This window comes from Vigna umbellata, chromosome 11 (assembly GCF_029865625.1).
Source record: "Vigna umbellata cultivar VRB3 chromosome 11, Vumbellata_1.0, whole genome shotgun sequence".
In the NCBI taxonomy this organism is placed as follows: domain Eukaryota; kingdom Viridiplantae; phylum Streptophyta; class Magnoliopsida; order Fabales; family Fabaceae; genus Vigna; species Vigna umbellata.
Window position 1 is genome coordinate 22,601,220 of NC_142175.1, and position 12,017 is coordinate 22,613,236.

Genomic DNA, 12,017 nt, shown 5'->3' on the forward strand with positions numbered 1-12,017 from the left:
AATAATAATAATAAAAGACAGCGTGCAATGACGAAGACTTGAAATGGAAAGTCAATAGCATGAAGCGTGTGCTTCGTGCATGTTTGTTTTGAAAACCAGTGGAAGAGGATAGAAACACACAAACATACATCATAGGACGTGTGAAATAGTGAATGGTTCAGGGTGTGTGTGGGTCTATCACCCAATGTTTCAAGGACTTTTTTTTTTTTTTTAATGTTTTATGTTTTTACTCCAAATACTTTTACAATTATTTAACTTTGGAGGACAATATAAACAGTCATCTACTAATAAATTACAACACTATTATTTAATTATATATTTTGGTATAAAAACCCATGAGCGTAATGCTACTCATATTTGGAAAAGTAAAATAATAAAATCCATTGTATTTAATGATAGTTATTGGATGAAATAAATTGATAAGGACTACTCACTCACTTACGAATCAATGAACATGCCACCATATTATGAGGAAAAGCCACACGAATTCTAACTCTCTTGTTCATTTATAGAAATACCATCTTCAATGATTTAAATATGTAATTTTTTTTTAGTTTCACAACTCCTAAAATAATCAAAGGATTGATAAGTATACAATGATCCTAAGTTCATAATATTTTTTGTTTTAAGTCTAAATATGATAACTAAATATGTATTTGAATTTTTTTTATATTTTTGTAGTTAAGTGTTGTTGGATGTAGTTAAATTCTTACTCTGAAAAGTGTGGTTGTACTTGGAATTAATGGTCAAAGGTTAAGAGTGTTTTTTTTATGTGTTATACAAATTTTTACATAGTGTTATTCTTTTATTATCTTTAGACAACTATCGTTATTTTTTTTATTACTTAGAGTTTTCACGTTATATTGTTTGTGTATCCTTGTATTTATTTATTTATCTATTAGTAGGATGATTCTCAAAGTAAAGACGATATGATTTTTTCCAACAAGTGGTTTCAAAACTTATGGTTCGGTAGGATTTTGCTTAGTATGTTCTATGATTGCAGCTTAGTTTGATATTTCCACTACAAAAATATTAGATTTTACCACGAGTTTTTATTTATATTACCGACGGTTTTAACCCTAGTAAACACCTTTCCCGCGATTTGAAAAACCGTTGCGAAAACCACCGTCGAGAAATATTTTCGGTAGTTTTGTGTATAACCGACGTTACTTGTAGAGGTTTTATAAAAACCGCCACTACTTACAGGGTTCCTAAAACTACGGTCATTTGTAGGGGTTTCATGAAAAATCGTCGGTATTTACTGGAGTTGTGAAAAACTGCGGGTATTTGTGAGAGTTGCATGAAACCGCCGGTAGGTTATGGATTTACGTAGTTGGGGTTTTCAAAACTGCCGGTAATGCAAATAATTTAATGTTTTTATAATTCAAATGATTTGATTAAAAATAAAAATATTTAATAATAAATCAAAATAATCTAAATGTTTAATAATAAACTAATTAAGGCATCTTGACAGTTGCATTAAAGAAAGTGGATTTAGATACACAATCTATTCTTAAGGTTGATGCATAGTTATAAAATATTAACATAATTAAATGAATACACTAATAATTAAAAAAATCAACTAGTATTTGAAAATTCTAGTTTAATTAATAATGTACAAATATTCTTAAGTGTATATTCTTCTTGTTCATCACAACTCTTGCCATCAGATATGTTGTTTCCTTAAGTGTCTTCAAAGATTCCCTTAGGACTAAAGAAGGGTTTGAGCCCAACAAGTATAATAACATATAAATATTATCCAAAGAACACAAACCAAGTATAATTGAAAACTCCTCTATGCACCATACTTCCTAGATCTTACAATAATATTCCTAATGTAAATAACTTATCCATTATCTTCTCTTTTAGCAGTCTAAAAAGGTTTCATCTTTTACAATATGTGTACTAAAAAAGCTAATACCAACACCTATGATGCTTGCCACAAGAGATGCCATCAAGGATGCAATTAAACCAACAATATACAAAGAAGAGGAAAATGTAGCAAGACCATGATTGTTGTACTTGCAGTAGTTATTTTCATGTGCATACAATTTGTGTTTGTATACTATAGGAAAATACTCTTTAAGGAAGTCATCCATGGATGTAACATCCCCTATTAACCATAAAATATGCATGAGAAAATTTCAAAACTATAAAGGTTCTAAGGTAAAAGAAAATGAGATAGATAGCTAAAAGTAATAAACTACAATATATTATTGACAATATGTATTCTTCTGCATTACCTTAACTTAATTCTCTTATTTATGAGTAATAATTGTCAGTTATTTATGCATTTTAATATTTGTTTTAATGCAATTATGCAGATTAAATAAAAGGGTCAGTTTTTGACCGGGTCTTTAGGAAGAGATAGCTAAAATTTAGCTTTTGTAACCTCCCACATTTAGTGGGCAGTTCAGTTGTTTTCTTTTGTGTGCCACGGTGATAATTTCACCTATAAAGATGTATTCTTTTTCAGTTTTTGAATTGACAGAGAAAGTATCACATTCAGAAAACAATTTGTTACTTACTTGTGTTCACAATTTAGTATCAGAGCTCCTTCACAGGGGCCTGAACCAGAAAATTACGTGTGAGAGAAACTGAAACACCTAGAAAGAGAGAGAACACTGAGTTGTGAGTGTTGAAAGAAATTAACTTAGAGATGGCTGAAACAGTGAAGTACGTTCGACCATCTATTCCAAAATTTGATGGTCATTATGAACATTGGGCCAAGTTGATGGAAAATTTCTTACGTTCCAATGAATATTTGGACTTAGTGGAAAAAGGTATTGATGTGGTACCAGACACAGAAGAAGCCTCAGAATATGATCTCAAAAGGATGGAAGTACAGCAACTCAAGGACTTAAAGATCAAAAATTATCTCTATCAAGCAATTGATAGGGAAATTTTGGACACCATCTTAAATGACGAAACATCCAAGGATATATGGGATTCCATGAAGCAAAAATTTCAGGGGTCAACAAGGGTGAAAAGAGCTCAACTACAAGCTCTACGCCAGGATTTTGAGACTTTGCAGATGAAGGAAGGAGAATCAGTAAACTCCTATTTTGCACGCACCTTGAAAATAGCCAAAAGCATGAAGGTAGTTGGAGAAACCATGAAAGAAAACGTGATAACTGCAAAAATCTTGCGATCCATGGCAATCAAATTCAACTACGTGGTATGTTCCATTGAAGATTCCAATAATATGTATATGATGACTATAGATGAATTGCAAAGTAGCTTATTAGTACATGAGCAAAGAATGTATTTGTCAGTTGAAGAGGAACAAGTTATGCAGACTGTGGTTGAAGATAGAAACAGCGGAAGAGGTAGAGGAAGAGGAAGAGGAAGAGGATCCTTTCGAGGTAGAGGAAGGGGCAGGCAAATGTTTAATAAAGCTGATGTAGAATGCTTCAAATGTCACAGATTTGGACACTTTCAGTATGAATGTCCTATGTGGGAAAGGAAAGCTAATTATGCAGAAATGGAAGATAAAGAAAAACAAGAGGATGAGCTCTTATTAATGGCTATTGTTGAGAGCAAAGAAGGAGGGGATGAGTGGTTTCTTGACTCATGTTGCAACAATCACATGAGTGGTAATAAGGAGTGGTTCTCAGAATTGGATGAGAGTTTCCGACATAAGGTAAAATTGGGAATTAACACTCGTATAGCAGTAATGGGGAAAGGAATTGTGCAGTTGATGGTGAAAGGTGTTGTTCATGTTGTTTCTCATGTATACTATGTTCCTAAACTCAAAAATAATTTATTGAGTCTCTGACAGCTGCAAGAAAAGGGTTTGAGCATAAATATTCAAAATAACAAGTGCAGTGTTGTTCATCCAGAGAAGGGGCAAATTATGGAGATTCAATTGAGTGTAAATAGAATGTTTGTTTTGACAGCAAAGGTAGCAACAACATGCTTCCAGGCAAATGTGGAGGATAAGTGTCAACTATGGCATAATAGACTTGGACATTTAAGTTATGATGGCTTAAAATTGCTTCACTAAAAGAAAATGGTGACAGGGCTGTCTTCAATTACCACTCCTTAGAGTCTCTGTACACACTGTCTAGCATGAAAGCAACACCAAAAAGCTATGTCTAAGAAAAGTCAATGGAGAGCTTCTAAGAGACTGCAGCTGATTCATGCAGATTTATGTGGGCCCATTCAACCAACATCAAAGAGTAATAAAAAATATTTTCTAAGTTTTATTGATGATCTATCACGTAAAACTTGGGTATATTTTTTGGGTGAGAAATCTGAAGCTTTTTCTTTCTTTAAAAGCTTTAAGGCAATGGTTGAAAAAGAAATTGGAGAAAATATTGTATGTTTAAGGACAGATAGGGGAGGTGAATTTTCTTCAAAAGTTTTTGATGATTTTTGTAGAAATCATGGAATAAGGAGGCAATTAATTGCTTCATATACTCCCCAGCAGAATGGAGTTGCTGAAAGGAAGAATAGAACCATTATGAATATGGTTTGTGCAACCTTGAATGGAAGGCATGTCCCTAAAGTTTTCTGGCCAGAAGCAACAAAATGGTGTGTTTATATTCTGAACAGGAGCCCAACAGCAGCAGTAAAAGATAAAACTCCTGAAGAAGTTTGGAGTTGAGTGAAGCCTTCTGTAGATTACTTTCGAGTCTTTGGTTGTCTGGCCCATGTTCACACACCTGATCAACAACGAATTAAGCTTGATGACAAGAGTAAACAGTGTGTTTTATTTGGGGTCAGCGATGAATTAAAAGCATACAGGCTGTATGATCCAGTCAATAAAAAAATTATAATTAGCAAGGATGTAATATTTGAAGAGCATAAGGGCTGGAATTGGGAGTATAACAAAGTAGAGAATCAACATAATATTGTTGAATGGGAGAAACATGATGAAAATAGCTCTGGTATACAACTTGACACACCAAACAGTGAGGAGCTGCAACAAACAGAGTCACAAAACACTGCTGAAACAAATTCCAGAGTTGACACATCAGACAATGAAGAAATGCAACAAGAAATGCAACAAGCAGAGCCACAAAATACTGCTGAAACATATTATAGGATTGAGTCTTATAATCCAGTACTTGAGACTCCATTTGAAGTGAGGGCTAGAAGGCAATGCAAAAAACCTGTTTGGATGGTAGATTATGAAGAAGGAGAAGAATTGTCTGATGATGATACAAGGGCAATGCTTACAACAGTAATTGATCCAGAAAGTTTTGAAGAAGCTGTCAAGAGTAAGAAATGTCGTGATGCAATGGAAAAGGAGATGGAAGCCATAGAAAAAAATGAAACGTGGGAATTAATTGAGATGCCAAAAGAAGTGAAGCCAATTGGAGTCAAATGGGTATACAAGACCAAGCTCAAGGAGAATGGAGATATTGACAAATAAAAAGCAAGGCTAGTAGCAAAAGGATATGCACAACATTATGGAGTGGATTATACAAAGGTATTTGCACCTGTTGCCAAACTAGACACTATTCGTATAATTCTTTCATTGGCTGCACAAAATGGATGGATCGTTTTTCAATTGGATGTGAAAAGTGCATTTCTTCACGGAGAGCTTAAGGAGGAAATTTATGTACAACAACCGATTGGGTTTAAAAAGAAGGGAGAAGAAGATAAAGTATACAAGCTAAGAAAGGCACTATATGGACTCAAACAGGCACCAAGAGCATGATACAATAAAATAGAAGGATATTTTCTACAAAATGGCTTTGAAAGATGTTTTTGTGAACATACATTGTTTACAAAGTCAGCCGAAGGAGGTAAAATTTTAATTGTGACTTTATATGTGGATGATCTAATTTATACTGGAAATGATATAAAGATGTGTGATGACTTTAAAAGTTCCATGATGTTGGAATTTGACATGACTAACTTAGGGAAGATGAGATATTTTCTTGGAGTTGAAATTATGCAGAATACACATGGAATTTTCATGTGTCAAAGAAAGTATGCTCAGGAGGTTTTATCTCGATTTGGTATGCTGAACTGCAATGCTGTCAAAAATCTGATTGTACCGGGAACAAAACTGTCTAGGAATGATGCAGTGGCCAAGGTGGATGCTACTCTGTTCAAGCAAGTAGTTGGAAGTCTCATGTATTTGACTGCTACTAGACCAGATTTAATGTTTGTTGTCAGTTTAATCAGCAGATTCATGGCTAACCCCACAAAAACCCACTGGTCTGCAGCCAAACAAATTCTAAGATACTTGAAGGGGACTACTGAATTTGGAATTCTCTACAAAAAGGGAGAAAAACTGACACTGGTTGCCTATACTGACAGTGACTTTGCTGGAGATATAAATGACAGAAAAAGCACATCTGGACTTGTTTTCATGTTAGGAACTGGAGCTATTTCATGGTCCTCCAAGAAGTAGCCAATTATAACTCTTTCTACAACAGAGTCAGAGTATGTAGTTGCTGCAACAAGTGCATGCCAATGGATTAAGAGAATATTGTAGGCTGTTGGTTTCAAAGATCATAAACAAGTTATGGTTCTATGTGATAGTAGTTCAACTATTAAATTATCTGAAAACCCAGTGTTTCATGGTAGGAGTAAACATATTGATGTTAGATTTCATTTCTTAAGAGATCTTGTCAAAGAAGGGAAAATCAAGCTACACTATTGCAGTACTCAAAATCAAGTAGCTGATATAATGACAAAGCCACTCAAATTAGAGCAGTTCGTGAAATTCAGAAGCATGCTAGGACTAATTGAAGCATCAGAAATAAACTAAATGGCTTATTTGAGTATTTAGTTTAAGGGAGGGATTGTCAGTTATTTATGCATTTTAATATTTGTTTTAATGCAATTATGCAGATTAAATAAAAGGGTCAGTTTTTGACCGGGTCTTTAGGAAGAGATAGCTAAAATTTAGCTTTTGTAACCTTCCACATTTAGTGGGCAGTTCAGTTGTTTTCTTTTGTGTGCCACGGTGATAATTTCACCTATAAAGATGTATTCTTTTTCAGTTTTTGAATTGATAGAGAAAGTATCACATTCAGAAAACAATTTGTTACTTACTTGTGTTCACAATAATACAATTGAAGGAATATCGGTTTGTCCTAGGGAGCCATGAGACACGTCCATGCCAATTACGATGGTGGGAGCTCTAGAAACAACTAGGATAGAAGGGGCATGTTCAGCTCCTAAAATAGAATTCAAGCCACCAAGCTGCATAATGAATAAAAATCAGTGATAACAAACGAAATACAAGATGTAGAGCATAAATACAATCCAGTGCAAAATACCATACCTTGGAATTGACCTTCAGTAAAACATTGGTCAAGTACTGATCATTGACCCTTTGAGGTGCTATACACTGTGTAACAACAACAAAATTAGCAAGATTCCTCTTCTTCCACGAACCTTCGAGGTTTAATTAATTTTAATCTATAGTGAAACTTGAACAATTACGTATGTTAACCAGTAAAATACAGTTAAGGATGAACCATATACATTTGCATATAGTTCAGAAATTTTTCTATGAGGAAGAAGACAAAGAAGAAATTATGGAGGCCTTGGATGTTTAGATTGCACAAACTCAAGCTTTTTTTCTCCACTCTAACTAGGGGCGGGGATCGTTTATTGCGAAAACCTTCTTCAAAGACGTCAAAAGGTTGTCCAATCCACTGTAAAAAACAAATAAAAAATGTAGTCAACATGTTTATTATGCTTCCAAGTGAACATTTAAATGGAGAACTTACAATTCCTTTCATTTGACCGAACTTGATGAGATCTCTAACAAGTCCCCGTACATCACATCGGGCATAAAAGTTAACCACAACCCATTTTTCAATTTTTACAAGCCTAACTAATGTCTGAAGAAAAAAATCCAGTTAATAAAAATTCACAATAATTAACTGAGAACAAAAAAATATAGATGAGAAGTTGAATTAAATACCTTTTGATTGAAGTTCCACCTCCCATTTATTGGATTGAAATCCTCCCCATTTTCGAACTTTAACCGAACATAATGTTTAATTATAAGTTTCAAAATCAACAAACATTAATAATTAATAAATCAAATTCTACAATTTCTCTTAGACAACACATAAAAATTGATCATGCGAACATCAAAAGTTGTACTATCTAATATCTAAATAATTAAAACAAAACAGTACCTACAAAAGAAAGTCATCATTCACAGTAACTGAATAAACCAAAGAAAAGGAAACGCCAACTTACAACATTTTTTCAGAAAATATAACATAGCAGAATTTAAATAACCTATTGTTAACAAAATTTAAGTAACCTTTCAAATTTCAATTTCAATGACGTTTATAAAATATAAATATACAAATAAGACTCACAATTCACAATTCAAAGTACTAAAATAATTATTAAAACATTAAAAAATTTACCCTTGGAGCTTGTAAAACATGACCTTCAACTTCAAAAAAGCCAGAGTTGATAGAAATACCACAATTACGAAGCATAGGTTCAAAACCATCATAGTTTTGACTCAAAGCCTGAAATGATAAAAACAACATCAGCTTCGCCCGTAAATGTTTGCGTCATAGCAATTGGTCAAAATAAATCACAAAGAGACTAACATTTGTCAACACTCGCATCCTCTCTAGTGGCTTCTGCCTAGACTTCTCCACCAATGAGGATCTTTGGAGTGTGGTTAGAGCTTTAGTATAGCGTTGAAGAGATACCAGAGGGCAAAGCTAAGAAAAAATAAGTAAAAAAAATCTTAATCAGTGATGTCCGATTTCAATTTCATATTGTCTACTAAACAAAAACAAATCAACACATTATACCTTAAGGGGAATATATGTTGGCCGCTTCGGCTTTCCATCATTAATAAATGGTATATCACTTGAGTAGCGAAGATCTATGTTTCGACGATTAAAAATTAATCTCAACTTTAAAAGTTTTCGCTCTATTTGGGTGCCTCATTCTCTTCTTGTCGTTCTCACCGATTTCTCCATGTCCATCAAGGCTGGCATTTCCATTATTTGTATCCATACATGTTCAAAGGAATTTACAGAAAAAGTTACACAGCAAAAAAATTCGCATATAAGCCACTATTCAAAATGAAAAAACAAAACATGTGAACCCGCCAACAGAGACAACATCCTTGAGAACAACAGTAAACTCAAGACGATTACGGGCAAGAGAGCCAAGGGTAAAAAGAGTTTTCTCACCATATAATATGCAAAATCCTTCTTGTTTAGTTCAAAATTATATGTCTCTTGAACTCTGTTGAGGACCTTTCTCCCTACACAGTTACCCTCTACAAGGCGTCCATCTTTATACAAAGAGATACCTGATCAAACACAGACACTGAAATCACCATCTAAATAGACAGAAAATTAATGATACAGAAGAAACAAAAGAACATACACTAAACTGGAAAAAGCGATTGTTAGTGTTTCCAACATTCACTCTAAAGTGATTAATGAGAAGTTGCAACTTCATCCCTTTAGAAGCAAGGCCACACCTGGCTATTAGAAGCCTCAAGACCTTCTGGTGAGGGAAGAATCGAAGGAAGAAAGGGAGAAAGCTCACTTGATGGAAAAATCGAAGGAAGAAAGGGAGGAAGCTCATAGTGGTGCTGGTGAGCTCATAAGTAACGACAACCGTTGATGACGTACTTTCGAAGCGAGATCTAGGCGGTGGCGGCTTCCACCTTTTGATGGAGGTGAAGAAAGGCCTTGGCTCTCTGTTTCATGAGCGAAGAAGAAGGAGAGGGGAATGGAGCTGGTCGCACTAGTGACATGGTCGGGCATCCTACTCGTTGGTAGTGATTCTTATTGAAGGAGATGTGATGGTTGAGGGTCGTGAAGGGGAAGAAGACAAAGCATGGGATCCCTTTTGAGAGGAAGAGGAAATGATGTAGGTTAAATAAAAATATGATGCAATGCGAAAAAGAGAGAAAAAAACGAAATATTTTCACTTACAGGTGGTTTTGTTTTTCGACAATAGGAAATTTCTCTAATAAAAATAATATTTTTAATTTATCTACGGTTTTAATAAAACCACCAAAATTTATAGAGGTTTTAATAAAACCGTTGGAAATTTTCAAAGGTTTTTAAAACTACCAGAATAAACCCCTACTAAAATATATTATTTTTGTAGTGTCCACTTCAAAAAACATTAATTCCTTGTTGTTGGAGAATCATCCTTGTGTTGTCGAAGTTGCAATGAGAAATTTGAAGTAAGGATCGCTGTCAACATAGTATTGGTGGAATGAATTTACATTTGGGTTCTTGGAGGTGCAAGGACAGTGAGTTGTGTTGGATCTGCAGTGGAGCTTACACTTTCTGTCAAGTAAGCTACTAGATATGTAAAGGAGGTCGTAATTGGTGTTCACCAATGATGGATCATATTATTTTGGTACATTTCAAATCTATTTTGCGTAATGAAGATTTAATTTGTGTAAGTTGCAATCTGCGATTGGTGCGTTGAGGAACTGTTCTGTTGTTTTATAAATATGTTCCTTTTGTTCATGCGACTTGTGGACTTGGACTCAAGATCTGTGTTGCTGAACTGTTGTATGGTAAGATGTAAAGCTTGCATGATATAAAGTGTTGTAATTATTCATTTTCCAACAATGTAGAATGGTGGAGCTTGTGGTAGATAGAGATGCAGGTGCATTTTTGCTAGTTTTTCTAGTGGTTGTGGAGGCAATATGGGCTCTTGACCTGTAGCTCATGTTTTTTGGAAACTTGCATGCGATAGACCTATGTCAAGGTTCAATGATCTTTGAAGGTGTTTGTAGATATGGATTTGTGAAATCGATGGTGTCTCATGTGGTTGACATTTTTCTAGTAAGTGAGAAGCGATCAATAGTGACTTTGAGGTACAACGTGGGCGTTAATGAACATAGAGTGACAATAGTTTTGCACATGTGCTTAAGTAGGAGTCAAACAATGTGAAAGTGGTGTTGCATGAGCACGTACTGTGAAACTGATTTTTCTCGTCACTGAATTTGCATGGAGAGCTTGCACTACGCTAGAGGTCGATTTGCGACACCTGGTTCATTTTTCGGTGAGGTGCAAATATGGATCTACATCTGCTGCTTTTGTTGTAAGAGTATGTGTGGGTTGTGGTGTGGTGTGTAACACCCATTACTACTAAAAAAATCAAAAACTTTTGTGATATACGAAATGTTTATTGATTTCATAAAATAAATGTTCCACCCAGTAAAATTTATTCCAGTAATAAGAAAACATTTAAAAATACTCAATAATTATCATGTATCCAAAATACAAAAAAGCATGTTCTCGATGCAAGCCCACACTCCTCATTTTTGTGCATTTGAACCATCATGTACAACATTATATGCTAACGTATAACACAAGTCATACAATAATCAAATGTGAAAATCACAACCATAATCATACAATGACGAGCTAACTTAAAATAAAACATAATAATTAGGCTTATAGAAAAATAATAATAATACGTCATAACACGTCTCATTCAATCGTTCGATAATTCATAACAAGCACATAATCAAATAACAATTTATCTCGTATCATCCAACAATAATGAATTTATGTGTAGTCTCAACCCAAAAGGTTCAATCATCAACATAGCCCTCGCACATATCTCGGCCAAGCTCTTAAACCTCTCGACCAAGGTCTGAAACCTCTTGGCCGAGGTCCGATACCTCTCAACCGAGGTATGATACATTTATCCTAAGGAAAAACATCAAGACCTAATAATCAACAAGTTTTCTTCCAAAGCATAAAAGAAACCTCTACATACACTCATCCATAAACAAAAATGCATCAATCTTGAAGCAAAACAAATCATCAATCTTAAAATGTTTAATTCACTTCCAGAACACCAAACATGACAACCCAACACCTTATCCTTTTGCCCCATACTTATATATAATAATATAATTATCACAATAAATTTAGGATGAAAAAAAAACAGAACAACCAATATCAAAGGACTTAAACTTCATATATATTTTGGTATATTGAAGACCCATTTTAATTCAAATAATTTTTCCATAAACCCTTATCAAAATCACAAGACAACACATATTCAGATAAAATCAA

General features: G+C 34.3%; 1 protein-coding gene and 1 pseudogene across 1 annotated transcript; one reads left to right on the forward strand and one right to left on the reverse strand.

Moving 5' to 3' along the window:
- Positions 1-2,659: 2,659 nt before the first annotated feature.
- LOC148191202 (uncharacterized) lies at positions 2,660-3,778 on the forward strand. Its single transcript, XM_088101329.1, has one exon. The coding sequence runs from the start codon at positions 2,660-2,662 to the stop codon at positions 3,776-3,778; it is 1,119 nt and encodes a 372-aa protein (XP_087957455.1).
- A 3,245-nt stretch (positions 3,779-7,023) lies between these two features.
- On the reverse strand, positions 7,024-9,731 carry LOC124847804 (protein argonaute 4-like; annotated as a pseudogene).
- Between the last annotated feature and the right edge of the window lie 2,286 nt (positions 9,732-12,017).